The sequence below is a fragment of the Protopterus annectens genome, chromosome 10.part0 (genome assembly GCF_019279795.1).
Source record: "Protopterus annectens isolate FY-2018-M chromosome 10.part0, PAN1.0, whole genome shotgun sequence".
NCBI classification, from domain to species: Eukaryota; Metazoa; Chordata; order Ceratodontiformes; family Protopteridae; genus Protopterus; species Protopterus annectens.
The window spans coordinates 721,576,495-721,596,385 of NC_056744.1; the positions used below are offsets into that span (position 1 = coordinate 721,576,495).

The window sequence follows — 19,891 nt, forward strand, 5'->3', positions numbered from 1 at the left end:
TTTTATGGGCAGGTGGCTGACTGTCAGGAAAACTTCAGGCAGTAACACAAACCACCTCAAAAAAAGACAGACCAGGAGGAATGGGTGTAGATTCTGGAAATTTTCTGTAACAATTTATAGTATTTTCTGAGTGATTAAGAAACCTCAGTATTATCCTAGTGAAAACAGTGGCACATTCCAGCAAGTTTCAAAGAAAGAGAATCCCCTACACGGAGAATCAGAAACTGAGCTCTTCTCTTCGAGTCTGAATCAGAAATTTGACAAAACCCTATATCTGTCTCTTCATCTTACTGCTCAGATTGAGAAGCTTGAATCTTTTCAGGAAAAGAGGCATCCCTCTTTCTTTACAATAATCTACTTTACAAGAAGTACCACTAGCTTGGATTAAACCATAACCTGACCCATTAAATTACTCCTGTCTAAGGAAAGAAGAGGAGAAGTAGACACGTGCTTAATTTTTTTAACAGGAAAAACTGGAACAACCATGTTACTAATGGCATGAGCAGTTTCTCCAGGGATGAGCACAGCATTCTGATACAACAGGGAAATTGTCCCTGTTCCCTCTTCCAGGATGGACAAATGTAGCTCTCCCTTGTCCATTGAGGGCACCCCAAAAGCCACAGAAAACGTGGCTAACCCAGGTTCATAATGGCTGTAGTTGTTACACCAGAAGGATCCAGGATAAAAGATGAGTGGCCTGAGGTACAACAAATGCCCGCAGCAGGGTCACCCACCTGCAACTCAGGCAAACTGCTAGCCTGCTATGGTGGCAAAGGCTGTTTGCTTAAATTTTGCTTTTTGTGGCTGGAAGGACAGACTGTGGGACATGTAGTTTGTTCCACGGACAAGTCAAAAATGCTGCCTCTTTCCCTGGGAAGACCAGCAGTGAATGTCAGTAAAATCTATAAGCCTTTAAAAGTTACCTTTTTCACAGAAAAACACAGTGAAAAGCATTTTTAAAACACTTTGCCAGCCCCCCCTCCAAAAAAAAGGTAAAACAATTTCTTCACAGAAAGATGTTTTTCAGTTACTTTTCACAACTTTTAAGCTTACAAAAAGAGCATTTCCATTTAAAAGTACAATACAGCCTTATGGGTCCTTTACAACACAAAACTCCTAGTTTTAAAAATAACTTTCCTGAAGAGAGAAGTGACAAAACACAAACAATAATTAGAAAATGGAAGGTCTTCCCCCAAAGCAAACTTATATGCCCAGCAAAGAAATGGCACCAAGTCAACCGTTGATTCTCAAAAGTCTTAAAGGAGTGTACTCTTCAGTGTCAGTAAAGCTCTTAAGGGCTTGGCAGACAAACTGATCTTGTAGTTAATCAGCTTGAGCTGCCTGACTGACTGGGCACGTGGAAGGTGCCCTGAAGCTTTGGAGCTGGTTACTTTAGTGGCAGGATATAATCCATACAGCTAAGGCTACTGCAGCAGTGATCAATATGATGCACAGCCTTCTTTATGAACCCCAGAAACAGTTCATCATGTCATGTCCAATGACACCAGTGGGATGCCTTTTGACATTAAAGGTATTGCCTCCTGTAGTTTTACCACTCAAAATAAATACATTGGATATACTGGTTGAAATCACTGAGGTCCTACAAGGAAGTGCACATTCTTCAGAAAAAACAACAAAGTACAGCATTTCCTTTTTTTCTTGATTAACAGGCTCTTCTTCCCCCTTGCAGAGAAGAGTCTATGTTCTTTTCCAGAGCTTAGCTCCTAAGTGAATTTCTTCCTGGGAATGGAAATGCCATAAGATGCGGTAGTCTGTGACCACATCTAGCATGTACCAAAATTCAGGTAATGGCTTTTCAAGTCAGGACAAACTTAGGAAAACAGCTGTTCTACAAGAAAGGTAGGACTGCAATTGCTAAGCTAGTGTTATTGTCCTCCTCTGAAACTTAAGGGGCAGAAAAAAATTCAGCTTAAAGTCTGTGCCATTCCACAGACAGGGCTTTACTACTGGGGAAACTGAGGTTATACAGAAGAAAAGGAAGACTAATCTAGGAATGGCATCTTTAGAGACCCATAATGTTGTACGTTTGCTTCTAGATTTCTTCAATCTGGTTCAAGAAGTCTTGATCAAAGAGGCCCCCCCCCCCCCAAAAAAAAAATTTCGACAACTGCCTGCTGAAACACACAATAAAAAGAACAACCCAAGTCAAATCATCGTGACTGGGCACAAACCAGAGCCTGCTTCTGTTGCTACAGCAGTAATGGAATCAAAATTACAATGGGTTACACGAAATCCCATTAAAGAGGCCATGGCAAGGTTTTCTTCCAGGCCCTCTTTCATCCCAGATAGGTTTTTCTATGTGCTGACCAAGTAGTGAAGACAGAAATCTAGACAGATAAGACTAATTAAGAGATGCAAGCTCAGAGGTGACAGCGGTGGGATCCTGTCCACCCTGTCCAAAGGTGCACATCCCTTACTGGTAAGATAAAAAGGGGTGTGGTCTCTAAGTCCTATGCTGGAATAAAGAAATTAACCAGGAGTGTATCTGTGATGCAAAATAAGAATGTCATTCCTCATTATCAGGAGATTGCAGACAATATCCAATTTCTTGTAAACAGAGGAAGCTGAATCCAGAAGCTTCTGATCTACAAATACTGCATCATTCAGGACAGACATCATGGAAGGACAACCCAACACTCATTCCTTTTGCCCTGGTTGTGGCATTTCACACTATTGGCCAGTTCTTAGTGGACTTAATCCTGAGCATCTCTCCAAAGTAGGGGTGACATGGAGAGAGGTAGCTGTAGGAAGTGGAAACATAATTGTTCTTTACCAACTTGGGGACAAGGAACTATGGTCCCCCAAATTCTCCTTCCAAGGAAACAGTAGGGAAAGGAAGACCATACCCCTCGATCTAGCTCCTGAGCAGGGTGGTTGAGCTCACCAGGCATGCAATGAGTGTGCAACAGGGTAAGCACCAGATGTTAGGTGATAGGAAACTAACACAAGGGTGACCATGCAGCAAAAGCAGTGCCTGGTTATGAGAACCCACAAAAGGCCTCATACTGCCATCAGACAATGCTTCTTTAGGCATGCTCTCATACCAGAAGAGACTAGTATAACTAATCATCAAAAAAGTATATGCATGTCAAATGTCTTAGCAATACCCATGGGCTCAACCAGTGCAATCTCCAGTCAGTTACACACGCGTGATTCGGGGAAAGGCTTGTATTGCAGACTCTTCAATCGATAATGCTACCACTGATGCTTCATTAGGAAACTTGAGGGACCACTTCATATCAGCTGGCTGAGTGAAGTCAGGCACTGGACTGTCAAATGTTGGTGTAGGCACCCCATGATTTATCCCCCCCTCCATGGTGGATGCCAGGGGATGTATGTCTTTCATACCTCTGGCAGATAATGATTCTAAACTTGACTACACGGTCACCTCATAGGTAGACTGACAGAAAATAGAGAGAGAGAACTGTCCTTCAGCTCTCTTACTTTCTACCACAAGTTGAAGACTGAGCTTGACTGCAAGAAGTCCCCTTCCGCCAGTAGCTACACTGTGTGCAATCCGCAGCTGCAATCTTCAACTAGCTGATGTAGGCTTCAACCTTCTCTCTAACTCCCAAGAGTGGCCAGATGAAACACTAGCACTTGTGAGAATTCTTCACATCACGTGTCCTTCAAAAGCAAATAAGACAATGCAGATGCTGGCCATGGTTAATGATCTGGCAATCAGAGGAGCACCTGGAAGGTTTTAACATTTTGGGCACTGAATGAAGGTAGTTTGCTAGAAAAAATGTTAAGCCCTAGATCAGAACTGTCAACAGCACATAAGACGTGAGTAGTACAGGGACTGAGTGCACCCACCTAGCTTGGTAGTAATGTCAAAGCACCCAATTGTCAGAGACAAGTGCCCCACCCCTCACCAAGGCCAAGAGAAAAAGAAAATTCAGAAATGTGCTGAGTTGGGGATACCAGAAGAGAAAGCCCATCAGTTACCCAATTGCAAAAAAACTTCTAAAGTCAGATACATCAATTTCTTCCAAGAAAGCTTACACAATAAAGGGGAAAAAAACTTACCCATCTGATTCAGGATCTAGAATAACAGCCAATTCGGAAAGCACAAGCCCTGATAAAAAGTGCTGTTGACGGAAAGGCATTGACAATTCAAACATGTTAGCAATCTTCTGATCTTGTATATTAGTTGAAAACCCAGAACTCTGTTCAAAACATAACAGAATAAAAATAATAATAATGTCATTAATGATCACCTGTAAAAATTTTCTTTAAACATAATTTGAAAGAAATCAATAAAATAATAATCATACTAAGGCCAAAAGTGTCATTAAATCTGTGAAATGTGATTTTCTTGCAAGACCGCAATATTTCAGACTTCAAAAACAACGGGTACATTTTTAGTGCTGACTGAATATTATGTTGTGATCGTTATTATCCATTTAGCAATGGATAACCCCTAAGGAGGTATATAGTGAATTCTATAAAGTTGTTTGGTTCTTCTATTGTTCAGGCTATCATTAATGTATATGCACTGTTTAACATAGATAAAATTAACAAACAGCTACATAAAACAAAAACTTAAAAATGAACATAAATGACAAAGTAGTTCATATCATAATTTAAAAAAAAATTAAGCCAAATGGTTCTCCAGGGACTTGTGGGTCTCTACCACATTTGACACTTCAGAGATCAGGTCTCTGAATTATTGTCAAATGAGCAACATAGATGAGTGCACATACTGCAAAGGTTGCTGAAGTGTACACGCGCTTTCCCAAAGTGTCCAAAGCCTGCAACTCCCTGTTGCAAATGGACTGACAAGCTCTCTTCAGAGATATCCTTTTTTGTGTCAGCTGCAACCATGAAAGAATCAACTGCTGAACCCTTACTCCAACGGGGTCTTTTCCTTACTAGGCACCATAATCCTATCCAGTTTCCTAGATATTGGTTTCACCACATAGGGTTCCTTCTGAGCCCTTTGTGACACCAGGTGTACAATGGCGTTCAGAAGGGGGACCAGCCAGGATGTGGATGAGCCCATACCAAAGGCCTCCAGAAATACTGACTCCTCAAGGAAAGGGGCCTCTGTGATCCATCCCCATGCTGTTACAATAATTCCATAAGAACACAGAAAGAGGTGCCACTGCAGGGAGATTTGGGGGAGCTTTGAGGTCAGTGTGCTAGGTGACGAATTCATTAGGGGAATCCACATGCTTCCTCTTATATTTACTCTTAACATGCCCCCCTGACCAGAGTCAGGAGGAGACCTAGAAGAAACAAGGAGTCCTGAATGCAGAGCAAACATGGGAACCTGTAGATGTCAGCTGTCCTGATGCCAGCTGGTGCACATCAGCAAATCCAGAGGCACAGGAGCCAGTGGTGCTGACAATTCCCTTTCTGAGGGAGAGATCATTCTCCCTAAATCACTGAAAGCCTAAGCCAGATGACCAGACATGGTACTCCTCAGATACACAGACATGAGAAAAGTGCCAAGATCCTGAGCCAATCCCACTGGCTCAGATGTCACAGCCAGACTGTCAAGTGCCAAATCTCCCACTAGCAGGGATGATTCTGAAACCCAGAGAGTCGACCCAACCTCAGAGCTGCAACCCCAAACCCTCAGCTCTGAGGTATGCTAAGCGCCAACAATGCTGGAGTTGAGGATGCCAAAGGAGGAGTTGGTGCTTGAAGCAGCCAAGTCATCGGAAACAAAGTACAGTTGTGTACACTTATCATAAATGTAGATGTTCCGTGTGTATTCACTGTTGCAGTCATCACACTTGGGGTTATCTGCCTGCAGGTAGCCCTCAGTCAGTCCGAATACCAGAGTCTTGGGATTTCTGTGTTGGATGCTGTCGCTTCTTCCATGACCTCAGGTCGTCAGGGGTACAAAACATGCAGCCAACACCATTGCATCAGTTTTTCTTGCCCCAGATGTCAGGAGCCCCCAAAATAGGAACCAATTACATGGTGTGGAACACACCCAGTAAAAAGTAAATACCATTATTATAAGATATGGCCAAAAAAAAGGATAGTTAGAAAGTATAGAGAAGTCAGAGGGCTGGAGGAAGGGTAACCAGAACTGCAATAATGAATACAATCAAACAACTACATTTATGGTAAGCTTACACAACTGTAGTATGTTCTTCATGTTTCACTGTTTCAGTCATCACACTTGGGTTGATTCCCAAAGCTGAGGAAGGGTGGAGGCAGTCAAGAAGCATTAGGGCTGGCTAGCAGACCTTGTAAGACTGCTGTTGCAAATCCAGCTCTGGATTTAGAAAAGATAGGTAAGTGGCAATACTTGGTGAAGGTGTGTACAGAACTCCAGGTTGCAGTTTCCAAGATGTCCCTGGTAGGGACTCCCCTGAGAAATGCTGTAGAGGTTCAGGTGCCCTAGTGGAATGAGTTCTGATCCCCTGTGTGGTAGGTTTTCCATGGTATTTGTAGCAGAAATGGATGTAGTGTGCTATCCATTTAGAAATGGTTTGCTTTGAAATGGCCTTGCCCTCTGCCCCTGTAGCAAAGCTGACTAGCAGCTGGTCAGATTTTCTGAAAGGTTTAGCCCTGTCCACTTAGAACCTAAGCTGCCTGTGCACATCCAGGGAGTGCAGGATCCTTTCCCCTTTATTCTGAGGATTAGGGGAAAAGGTTGGCACATGAATGGATTGGTTTAAAGCCACACTAGATACCATCTTGGGCATAAATGAGGGATTAGTCCTGAGGGAAATCCTGTCCGCATGGAAGATAATGAAGGGTTCCACGGCCATAAGGGCCTGCAATTCAAACACTCTTTTTGCTGAAGTGATGGCTAGAAGTAAGGCTGTTTTCTAAGAGAGGAATTTTAACTCTGCTGTAGAAGCAGGTTCAAAGGGTAGAAGTGTGAGCTTCTCCAGTTCAAATTTAAGGCTGGAGTGGGAGATCTCCTGGGGGGTCTTAAATTTTTGGTTCCTCTCATGAACTGTTTGACCAGAGGGTGAGAGAAGAGGGAGGCTCAGTATTGTAATGAGCTGAGATATCAGAGGCATGAATCTTAATTGAAGAGAAGGATAGGCCTTTGTGGAGCAGTTCTGTTAGGTCATTTAGGATTTGAGGTAAGTTGGGCATGGTTGTGTCCATTCCCTGAAAATGGCTCCAAGAACAGCATATTTTCCACTTTTCTGAATGGGATTTCCTAGTACTAGGCTTCCTTGCCTCAACAATGACATCCAGCACCTGTTTATTGAGGGTTGCTGGTGAAGTGTTCAGGGGATGAGAGCCAAGCTGCTAGATTCAGGGTTTGGAGCTGAGGATGCAAAATATGGCCCTCCTGCTGAGACAGCAGGGAAGGGATCTGAGGCAGGTGCCATGGTGGCACTACTGTCAGACTGTGCAAAAGTGGGTACCAGTGCTGGCGTGGCCAGTTTGGTGCAATCAGAATTGTCCTTGGCTTGTCCTGTTTGATCTTTAGTAGGACCTTCGAGAGGAGGGGCAGCGGGGGGAAGGCACAGATTGAGAGGTTTTCCCATGTAAAGGACAGGGCATTCACTTTCCATGATTGGCTGTGGGGAGTTCTGGTGCAATATTTGCTCAATTGATAGTTCTTTGGGGAAGCAAAGAGGTCCACCTCTGGTGCCCCCCACCTGTGGATCAGAAGCTTGAATGATCTGGGTTCCAGTTTCCACTCATGTGGGTCCATTAGATTTCTGCTTGTCATCTGCCAGTGAATTTAGTTTGCCTGGCAGGAATTGAGCTTGCAGGTGCACTTGATTCCTCAAGGCATGGCTAATCTGCAGAGTGGTTAGGAATGGGTTCCCCCGTGCTTGTTTATATACCACATAACTGTGGTGTTGTCTATCTTTATCAATAGTTGCCCTGGAAGAATAAGGTATTTGAAGGCTGTCAGTGCATTCTGTACAGCTAACATTTCTTTCTGATTGATATGCAGGTGCATTTGTTTTGGGCTCCATTTGCCTTGAATGCATTTTCCTGCCATATGAGCCCCCCATGCATAGAGTGATCCGTCTGTTGTTAGGGTTTGGGCGGCAGGGGGTTGAGTGAAAGGGAGTCCCTTGTTGTGGTAGCAGGCCACTGCCCACCAAAGGAATTCTGTCCTTAGGCAAGGAATGATGGGAATCACTGTTTCCAGGTCCTGAGAATGTTGACACCAGAAACTTTTTAAGTACCACTGAAGTTTCCTCATATGCAGTCTTGCATATGGAATTAGTAGAATGCAAGAGGCCATGAACCCTAGGGCTTGCAGTATTTTTCTTGCAGATAGTTGGGTTTGGGTGGCCAGTAGATTGAAGTAGTTTGTCAAATAAATCTGTTTTTCTGGAGTGAGGAATGCCATCTGGGAAGTTGTGTTCAAGCTTGCTCCCAGGAATACAATCTACTGGATCGGTACTAGATGGGATTTCTTTTCGTTGATGACATACCCCAGTGAAGTTAGAAGTCTTTTTACAAATGTCAGGTGCTGAAGTAGCAATTTCTGACTGTCCGCCTGAATCAGGCAATTGTCCAAGAATGGGTAAATTTGAATTTTTCTCTGCCTGCAATATGCAATGGCTGGAGCTAGGCATTTTGCAAATACCCTGGGGGCAGTAGATAAGCCAAAGGGAGGTGCAGAGAACTGGTAGTGCATAGAGCCTACTCTGAAACGTAAATATTTCCTGCAAGATTCCCTTATGAGGATGTGCAGATAAGCTTCTTTTAAGTCTAGGGTGGCTAGTCAGGAGTCCTTGGCTAGAATAGGAAACAGCTATTGGAGCGTAAGCATTTTGACTCTTGGAACCACCAGGAAGGTGTTGAGAATAGACAGATCCAGGATAGGGCGCCAAGAGTTTTCTTTTCTGGGTACCAGAAACAGTCTGGAGTAAAAACCTTGTCCCCTTTGCTCTGCTGGGACAGGCTGAATAGCCTTGATACTGAGAAAAGAAAGTACTTGCTTTTGGGACTCTGCCCACTGGTTTGAGGGGAGGTCTGGCCATCTGCTTGGGTTGTCAGTGAGTGGAAGTAGAATCTGTATCCCTGGGATACAATGTTCAAGAACCATCTATCCTGTGTAATGTACTCCCAGTTTTTTTGCGTGCAGGGCTAGTTTTCCTCCTAAGGGTGCAAGTACTTGGGCAAGGCTTGGAAGGGTGAAGGACAAGTCATTGTGAACTTTTGCCATAGGATGGTGGCTTACTACTCCCTAATTCTGAGGTGGAAGCACTCCATTGTTTAGATCTGTGCATACCCTGAGACTGTAGTCTTGGTGGTCTGCTGCCCCTGGGTTTGGACTGAGAAGGTCTGGGAGGGACTGGAAAAGACCAGTCTTTGGAAGGCCAATGCCTACTGAATCTAGGTGGCTGTACCTGTAAGAAATCTTTAACAGTTTGCATAGATTTAGCTTTTTCCTCCATCTTTTTGAGGACTACTACTGCTTTAGTGCCAAACAGACATTCTTGGTTTAATGGAGCATCTAGTAATTTTGCTTTGACATGGTCTGGCAAGATTTGTTCCTTAAGCCAAGCATGCCTTCTAAGAACAGACCCACTGACAGCAGTCCTGCGAGATGCTTCTAAGGCATCAAAACCACATTGCAAAGTATGTTTTCCAACTTGGTTAGCAGAATGCAATAACTCTTGTAAATCTTTATGTTCTGCACAATCAGGAATCAACATACTTTTTGTTTAATTAGTTCCATAATATGTTGCTGATACTTTAACATGTGAAACTGGCAATTTAAAGCCCTGATGGCAAGAGTAGCAGAGGTATATACCTCCTTATCCCATCTGTCCAAAGCCCTAGAATCCCTGGGGTAGGGTTTTTGGCTGTAGTAGCCTTAATGCCTTTAGGTCCCTGAGGAATGGTCTCTGGATCCGCAGTAGGATTTTTAAATAGGAATTCGTGAAAGTCAGGTACTCTGTAGTACCTGTCAGGTTTCCTGGGAGCTGGTGGCAAAGTATCAGGGGTAAGACTGGATTCCATGAATACATCATCTACAATTTCCAGAACAGGAGGGATAGCTAGAGGCCTGTGCTGAGGCAAGTTTAAAAATTCCCTGAGTCTCTTTTTTGGACTGTGGGTAGTCCTGGCACTCCCAGTGGAAATGCTCTCTGAGGGTATGCAGGGTTTCACCGAAAGAAAAATCCTCTGGTGGTGAAGCAGAGGGAATGGAATCCTCTGCATCAGAATCCTCATAAGTAGATAAAGGTATGCCCTGGTAATCAGAAGGGTCAGAGTCATCGGACTCATGATCTGAAGAATAAGAAGGAAAATCAGTTCTTGGTCTTTTAAAGGGGGAAGGCTGGCTTCCCCTAATTAAGGTAATAAGGTCTTCACCCATTCTAAGCATTTGTTTCTGTGGCATGGGGCCCTTAGAATGCGCTTTAGCTGTCTGTTTCCTAGGCGTAGTACAAACTCTGGGCCTGAGAAATTCAGTACTTCTGGTTTGAAACGAAGTAGTCGGTTTAATATGAACATCGGAATGCCAGAATATACCCTCAGAAGCCAATGCCTGCACAGCGGCTCTGGACCCATCCAATGTAGAGACATCCACAATTTCCATAGTCAAAGAAGCATCTCACGGCATACCAGACTCCGAATGTGTCTCAATAGATGCCTGCGAATCTGTAGAAGCAGGTATCAGGGGCTGCGAAAGTGCCTCACCGAGTACCGGCGGACTGGTGACTAGCTTAACGAAAGAGTCATCGGCAGTTTTGGACCTATGCGGTCTGTCTCTATCTTTATCCTTACGTTTTTTCAGAAGATCGGTAGTCGGCTGGAATATCAAAGCCATTTCAGAATACGGAGAACGACAGCGAAATAATTTTGCGACAAAAATAGCCCAACGGCGAATAGTTCAGGTGTTGAACAGGGCACAAAACCGACAGCGAGGAACATCGTGGTCTGGGCCTAAACATGTGACGCAGTAAAAATGAAAATCTCTGTGAGGTATTTGATTTCCACAGGCAAGACAATTATTAATTTTTTCTGACATCGGTTAGAGCAAGAAAAAAGGATCCCCAATAAGGTACTTATCTTTTAGAAGACTTCAGGTCTGAAACTCGAAAAATGAAAATTTCAGGAGGCGGCCGACCCACACTTGAAAACTGCTTCTGTAATGGCGTCGGCTGCATGTTTTGTACCCCTGACATCATGGAAGAAGCGACAGCATTCAACGCAGAAATCCCAAGACTCTGGTATTCGGGCTGACTGAGGGCTACCTGCAGGCAGATAACCCCAAGTGTGATGATTGCAACAGTGAAACACAAAGAACATCAGGGGAGATGGCAATGCGACTGGGCCAAAAAAACCCAGAGCCAAAGTGACCAAAGGAGGAAAAACCTGTGGTCAGAGCCAAGACTTCAGACAACAGGGCAGAGAAGGCTGGGAGGATTCCTAATTGTACCTGGGTCTGCAAAAAGGATCACATCAGCTGTTGCAAGTCTGATGGCCTCATTCTCCCAACTAATCTGGCGGACAGGGCAAGAGATGGTTTTGATGGCAGCTTGGAAGAGTTCCTTCCTGGGAGACAGATCCAAAGAACGGATCTGAATATGGGAAGCCTGCATCTGGGACAGGAAAGGGGATTACTCCAGGAGGAATTCTGCTGCCATAATGGGAGAGAAAGGAGTATTCAACTTGCCCATCAAAGCTGAAGTCTTTTGCTAGGAAGGGACTGGGAATGCAGAGGGAGAAAGATTTCAGTGTCTCCAACACCAGCACTACAGGTGATCGGGGCAGGGCAAGACTGAACTGTGTCTGAGGTACCAAAGGTTGGTGAACCTTCAGCTCCTGCTGATCTTTGGCAGACAAGGACTGCTTGCAGTTTCCTCGCTTCTTGGAATGAGACTTTGAGTCCTTGTCCTGGGGGTCACTTTTGCCCAGTTCTTGGACCTCTTACTGGGAGAAGGAAAAGACAAAGAGGGGGCAAAAGGTAATAGCACCCCTTTTAAAATGAGTTTGGCCCAATACTTGTTGACAGCTTGGCACCCAAAAGCTGTACAGGCTGAACAGTCTATCTCCAGAAGGGTAACTGCATCTTGTGAAGCAAGTTGTGCCTGCAAGCCATAAATTTCTTAAACCTGGGCTTATCCTTTTTCATACCTAGCATCTACAGAAAAAGTAAGAAACACGATCAAAACAAACAGTAAATGATAACAGTAACCAGAAAGCAGGTACTTATCTTTAACCACACAACAAAAACAGAAACAATCCAAACATCTATATCTATACCTAACAGGAAAAAAATAACCACTAAATGCTTTCTTTTTTTTTTTTTTGATAGAAAGGATGGGCAGGTGCACCCTGAAAAAAGAACCGGTCACAAAAAAAAAAAATCCCTAACTCTCACTTACAATAAAAGCACAAACTAAGGTAGGGTACGGCATACACACCAAAAAAGACTATAGCTATCACCCACAAAAGATACAATAAAGCGGAGCTTGCAAGAACACAATGCACTCTGGATGGTGGCCAACAAGATCAGAGGAGAAAAGAGGACAGCAGGATATTATTGGTAGAACTTGGACTGAAGACTCTGGAATGGCTGCAGTCAGATCTGATAGATAATAAAACACTGGATCTGTTCTATTAACCTTCTTAGTGAATTAGGGTAATATTCAAAAATTGGCCCTGATTTTCAGCCTTTGTACTCTCATTATTTTTGCCTTTACCCTGAGCAAAGAATTTGAAATCTTGGACTCCTAATGCTACAGTAAACTCTCAGTTAACCGGAACTCAAGCAGCCAGAACTCTCCAGCAACCAGAAAAAAAAAAAAAAAATTGAAGAAATACAGTACAATTTTCATGTGCTGCACTTTCTGTTCCCCTCCCTGCAGAAACATACCTTACATTTTTACAGTTTTAGAGTTTTAAAAAGGAAGACAGGAATACATTCTCTCTCTCCCTAACCTAAGAACAAGTCAAACCAAACAAATAGTACAGAGTACATTACTAGTCAGGCCTACTTTTAATAGCAACTCTCAAGCAACCAGAAACTACAGTTATCTGGCATCTACCAATCCCCATGGGTGCCGGTTAAGCGAGAGTTTACTGTACATTAAACTGTCTTTTCCAGCAAGAGAAGAAAACCAAAACCTTCACAGGGTTTACTATACTATCAGACTTGAATCAGGCAAATCTTGAATGCATAGTTGTGTACAATAATTTTAGTTCCCCAAGTGTACCCATGCTACAGGGGAACCAGAGTGAGAAATTGAGAAAACAGCTACAGAAGTCTCCTTCCAATATCTTCAGTCGTGGTAAGTAAAAGCATGAAAACTATCTTAGACCAACTCAGCAAAGAAGACTCCTGAACAGTACCAAAGAATGTAAGGGAGGAGGCTCAACGGAAAAAAAAAAGAAGTTATGTTCTTACCATAATGTTCCATCTGTGTTGTTGTCTTTCATCTGTCTTCAACCCATGGGTTCGGATCAGAGCTTGGATCCAACTCGGCCGCATTACATAGCTTGGATCCAAGAGCTGAGCCCTGTTCCCAACACCACCATCACTACCTCAGATCGAGTTTGCTGAAACCGCCACTGCAGAAAGAATAATAAATACGTGTACCAGAAAAAATAACACCATCTTCATGAGCTCAAAGGTGACCAGGAAATGGTCTGAGCTCCATCTCTCAGGTCCTCAAAAAAAAAAAAAGTAAGGGGGATGGAGGGGGAGGATTGAAAACAGATGAAGGACAACAACACAGATGGAACGTTATGGTAAGAACAAAAATTTCTTTATCTGATGTTGCTTTCATCTGATCTTCAACCCATGTGACTGGTCCCTAGCTACTTAGACCCCGGGTGGCCCTAAGGAAGGATGGTCTGGAGCACAGCAGAGCCAAAGGATGCTCGGCTTCTGGAAATTATGCCCAATTTGTAGTGGCTGATAAAGGTATGAGGGTTAGCCAACATAGCTGCTGTACAGATGTCATCTGTAAAAACTTTGGACCAGAATGCAGAAGTAGAAATGGATCTGGTGGAATGGGCTTTCACTTTGTCTGGTAAGGGAATATGTTTTAGATTATAAATGAAGGATACACTTGGAAATCCAATTAGAAATTGTCACTTTTGAAACTGGTCTTCTTAGTCTAAACTTTGAAAAAGAGACAAATAATTGATCTGACTTGGGAAAGGATTTGGTTCTATTCAGATAAAATCTCAACTGTCTATGTACATCCAGAAAATGATGTTGGTATTTCCCTTTGTTTTGGAAGTTGGGGAAAAAATGGTAGGTTGATCTCTTGACCGATGTTGCCCTCCGAAGCAACTTTTGGGACAAATGAAGGATTAGTGCAGAGGGTAACTTTGTCCTTATGAAAAATAAGGTACGGGGCCTAAATGCATAATGCATGAAGTTCTGAAACTCTCTTTGCCAAGGTAATAGCTACAAGAAATGCAGTTTTCCAAGATAAGAATTGAAGGTCCACTTTGGCAGCTGGCTCAAAGGGGGGGGGGATGTTAAAGCCTGAAGAACTAAAGTGAGATCCCAAGAAGGAATGACTTCTTTAACAGGCAGATGGAGAAGGAATGTACCCTTGAGAAAAATTTTTGCAAAGTTTTGAAGAAGCCCAAGAAGAGGCATAAAAACCAACATGGTAATTAGAAATGGCTGCTAGTTGCACTCTGATGGTAGAAGAACTGGAACCTTTGTGAAAAAGGTTAGAAAGGAAAAAGGGTCAACTTTGTGTTGTGGAGGCCAAACAGAAAATCTCTTCCACATACTAGCATAGATTTTCCTAGTGGAAGTTTTGTGGGCTGCTAAAATGATATTCTTGACAGAGGACAGCCCAGGAACTCTAGCCATCACTGGAAGTGGATTAGCCATGCTGTCAACCTGAGATTGACAATGTACGGGCGAGGGCAACTGGATGGGTGTGAAAGAAGATCCTGAGATGGATGCAGAGTCCAGGGAGGACACAACAGATGAGACCATAGCATGGGAAACCAGATTTTTCGAGGCCAGAATGGGGCAATGAGGATGACTTTGCACTTAAATCTCCTGGCTTTCTAAAGGAATTTTGGAATAAGGGGCAAGGGAGGGAATGCATACAGAAGACCAGGGGGCCAAGCGTGAACCAGAGCGTCTTTTGGGGATTTCTCTGGTGGAGGAATTAGAGAGAAGAACTTGCTGTGCTTTGTGTTGGAAGGAGGTGAAGAGATCTCAGCAAGGATGACCCCATTTCTGGAAGATCATATTCACCACTGCTGGGTTGAGAGACCACTCATGAGGCATCAGCAGGGTTCTGCTAAGCCTGTTGGTTAGAACGTTGGACTTCCATGGAATGTGAGTCACGATCAGAAAGCGGTTGGAATAGATCGTACAGTCCCACAATCTCATGGCTTCTCGACATAGGGGCTAGGATCTGGTTCCCCCTTGTTTGTTTATATACCAGACTACGTACATGTTGTCTGTCTGACTAGCAATAGTCCAGGTCGGAAGAGAGTCCTGAAGAGAGTTCTGAAGTGCTTGCAACATCAGAAGCACTGCTCTCATCTCCAGGACATCTTGGCTGACCACATGCCTTGGACCGCCTGCCCCAGTTAATGCTCCCCACTCCAAATGGGAAGCGTCCATGGTCACCTCGGCTGAGGGTGTAGGAGGTAAGAAAGTATGACCATCCAGAAGAGTTCGAGAGTGAAGCCACCACATCAGAGAAAGTTTGTAGACCCTTGACAATCGTACTGGATAAGAGAGAGGAAGATCCAAGAGAGACCATTGCACTGCCAGGGTCCATTGAAGTACTGTCATATGAAGATGGGCTGTGGGAATAATGGTAATGGTTGCAGCCATGGACCCCAGAGCTTGAAGAACCAGGTTCGCCGGGGGACACGGAATGTGTAGAATTTGTCTGATATGGAAGGGGAAGAAGAAAGGACTTGAACTATAAATTGTCAAGATGTGCTCCTATAAAGTCTAGGACTTGTACTGGTTGGAGAGGTGACTTTTTCAAGTTGAAAGAAATTCTCAAGTACTAAGCTAGTTGGAAGATGTAATTCCTGGCTAGCAATAGTCGGTCTGGTGGAAGCAGCTATGAGCCAGTCGTCCAGGTACAGGAATACTTGGAAACCTTGCAGTCTGAAATGGGCTGCCACTATTGCCATGACTTTGGTGAACACTCTGGGGGTTGTAGTGAGACTAAAGGGGAGTACTCGGAACTGGAAGTGACTGGCTCCCAACCGGAAGCGGAGAAACCTCCTGGAGTGCCTGTCCGTCTTTATGTAGTAGCAAGCATCCTGGAGGTCTATGGAGCACATCCGGTCATTCTCCTGTAACATGGGGAGAATGGATTGAATAGTGACTATCTGGAACTTTGTTTTGGCAACTGATTTGTTCTGATCGGTGAGGTCCAGTATACGTCTTAAGTCCCCCATCTTATTTTGCCACCAAAAAGAATCTTGAGTGGATGCCTGATCCAGACTGGTCTGCGGGGACTGGCTGGATGAATCTTTTTCTCAGTAGACTGGAAATTTCCACGGCTCCTGCCTCCCTCTGATCGGGTGGAACATCAGGGAGTGTTTTTCCTGGGTCTGGGATTGGAAAGAAAAGGAATGTTGTACCCTCTGGACATGATGGTCAACACCCAACGGTCTGTGGTAATGGCTTCCCAGGCTGTTGGGTGAAGCAATAGATGCCCCCGACTGCCTCCAGAGTGCAGCAGTCGGGCAACCCCTCAGGGTTGTGGAAAGGGTTTCTCCGAGAAAGGATCATGGAAAAGTACAGTTGTGTACACTTACCATAAATGTAGATGTTAGAGTGTACTCACTGCTGAAGTCCTAACAAATGGGTTATCCGGCTCCCATTAGCTCTCAGTTGGCCAGAATACCAAAGGTAAGTAAAAATGATGCTGGATGTAAAGAACGGCAGGGCGTCCGATACTAAAGGAGGCAGCCGACATCACTTCCTCAGTTTTTTTTGCCGTAACAGTCAGGAGCACAAAGACAATAAAGCTTAAACCAAAAACCACTTTGACAAATTAAGCCTGTACCTCAGGAAAAGAGAATAGGAGAGGACCACAAAGAAGGGGGTGGGGGGAACCAGGATTGCAACAGTGAATACACTCGAACAACTACATTTATGGTAAGTGTACACAACTGTACTAAGTTCATCGTGTTTCACTGCTGCAGTCCTAACAAATGGGTTGATTACCAAAACCCAGCGAAAAAGGGGGGAGGAACCAACAGCATCAAGGGTTGGAGATAATGCCCTGTAACACCGCAGTGGCAAAACCTGCCCTGGCTCTGGAAAACAGAGGTTAATTATAATGCTTTGTGAAAGTGTGAACAAAGGACCATGTGGTAGCCTCCAAAATGTCTTTAGTATGGACACCCCTTAGAAAGGCTGCAGAAGTGGAAGCCGCTCTAGTAGAGTGGGTCCTAACCCCTTGAGGCGGAGCTTTGCCATGAAATGAATAACAAAAAGTAATGCAACGTGCAATCCATTTAGAAATAGTTTGCTTAGAAATAGCCTTGCCCTGGGCTCCAGGAGCAAAACTGACCAATAACTGTGCTGATTTCCGAAAGTCCTTAGTCCTGTCCAGGTAAAACCTGAGCTGTCTGTGCACATCAAGAGAATGTAGGATCCTTTCACCTCTAATGCGAGGATTAGGAAAGAAGGTAGGAAGGTGTATGGACTGATTAAGAGTCAGGATGGAAACCTCCTTAGGCATAAAGGAGGTATTAGCCCTCAGAGAGACTCTATCAGCATGGAAAATAAGAAAAGGCTCCACGGCCATCAAAGCCTGCAGCTCCGAAACCCTCCTTACTGAAATTACAGCCAAGAGGAAGGTGGTCTTCCAAGAGAGAAACTTTAAATCTGTAGAGGCAGCTGGCTGAAAAGGAGGAAGAGTGTTTCTCCAGAACAAAATTAAGATCCCAGACTGGAGTAAGTGCTCTTCTGGGAGGTTTTAAATTGCAATCACCTCTGAGAAACATTTGCATCAGGGGATGAGAGAAAATGGGCTGTTCAAGAGAACAATGAGCAGAGATGGCTGAAGCATGGATCTTGATAGTGGAAAAAGAAAACCACACTGAAGCAAATCACCCAGGTATTCCAGGATCAGAGGAAGGGTAGGTTGAGAAACAGACTCCCCTCTAGCCTGCATCCAGTGAGAGAACCTTTCCCATTTGCCAGAATAGGATTTCCTAGTGCTAGGCCTCCTGGCCTCCACTCAGAACATCAACCACCTGTTGGGAAAGGGAAGGAGTCATACAATGAGCCATGCTGCCAAATGGAGAGACTGAAGATGACGATGTAGAATGTTTCCCCTTTCCTGAACCAAAAGATCTGGCTTCACAGGAAGATGCCACGAAGGAAGATGGGAGAGACTGAGAAGCAACTGATACCAATGCTGTCTGGGCCAGTCCGGAGCTAGAAAATAATCCTCGGACGTTCGTCCCTGATCTTCACTAATACTCTGGGAAGAAGAGGAAGAGGAGGGAAGGTGTACACTGATAGCAACGTCCAAGGGAAGGACAGAGTATCCACTTTCCAGTCTCTGCTGTGCTGCTGTCTGGTGCAAAAGAGAGGTAGCAGATAGTTGTCTGGGGAGGAGAAAAGATCCACCTGAGGAGTGCCCCGACATTGAATGATGCTGTAAAAGACTGCTCTGTTCAGCTGCCACTCGTGAGGATCCAGAGTTTGCCTGCTCAACTGGTCTGCCAAAACATTGAGCCTTCCTGGAAGAAACTGAGCTAGGAGATGGAGGTCCAGGGATGCTGCCATGGACCAAAGATTCACGCTTTGCCTGCACAGGGGGTAAGAGTGAGTTCCCTCCCTGCTTGTTGATGTACCACATGACCGTGGTGTTGTCTGTCCTGTCAAGCAGGATCCCTGGAGAAAGAAGATGCTTGAAAGCTAGTAAGGCCTGCTGAACTGCAATCATTTCCTTTAGATTTATGTGCAGGTGCATCTGCTAGGCGTTCCAACGTCCCTGTATGCATCTGCCATATAGGTGTGCTCCCCAGGCGTAGTCCGATGTGTCTGTAGTCAAAACTTGAGTGGCAAGAGGTGTCCGAAAAGGCACGCCTTTGTTTTGAAGATAGGCTGTTGCCCACCATAGAAACTCCGCCTGCAGAGATGGAAGCAGAGGAATCATCATATCTGGGTCCTCTGTGTGTTGACACCAAATGTTCTTTAGGTACCATTGCAATTTCCTCATATGCAGTCTTGCATATGGAATCATTAGAATACAAGATGCCATGAATCCCAGAGCTTGCAGGTATTTCCTTGCAGGGGGATGGGACAGGCTCGCCAAGTCCTTGAAGTAAACTGAAAGAGTTGTCTGCTTTTCCTGGGTGAGCTATATCATCTGGGCGGCTGTGTTCAGACTCGCGCCCAGGAATGTACATCTCCTTGGATGATACCATTTTTGATTTTTCCACATTGAGAGTGTAACCCATGGAAGAGAGAAGAGTCTTTATGAATTCCAGATCCTTTAATAGCTGTTCCTGAGAATTTGCTTGAATCAGACAGTCGTCCAAGTATGGGTAAATCTGAATTTTCTTCTGCCTGCAAAAAGCAATGACTGGGGCCAGGCACTTTGTGAAGACTCTGAGAGCAGTAGATAAGCCATAGGGCAGCGCAGAGAATTGGTAATGTTGCTCACCCACTCTGAAACAAAGGTACTGCCTGCAACTTTCCCCGAGAGGAATGTGCAGATAAGCCTCTGAGATCCAAGGTTATCAGCCAAGAATCCTTTTCTAGCAATGATAGCAACTGATGCAGAGTGAGCATTTTGAACTTTGGAATTACTAGAAAAGTGTTCAGAATGGAAAGATCCAGGATAGGATGCCAGGTGCCTTCTTTTTTGGAACTAGGAAAAGCCTGGAATAAAAGCCCTGGCCTACCTGCTGAGCAGGAACTGATTCTATTGCTCCCAGATGAGACAGAGACAAAAATTTGTTTTTTCTACTTCTGCTCTTTGGTTTGGAG

General features: G+C 44.4%; 1 protein-coding gene across 1 annotated transcript in view; it reads right to left on the reverse strand.

Annotated features, from left to right (window-relative positions):
- The window catches only part of DOCK7 (dedicator of cytokinesis 7), a 3,076,229-nt gene that overhangs the window by 935,745 nt on the left and 2,120,593 nt on the right, over positions 1–19,891 (reverse strand). The window contains exon 29 of the mRNA XM_044085545.1: positions 4,051–4,190. Within this exon, the coding sequence (XP_043941480.1) occupies positions 4,051–4,190 (140 nt within the window). The remainder of the gene's footprint in view (positions 1–4,050; positions 4,191–19,891) is intronic.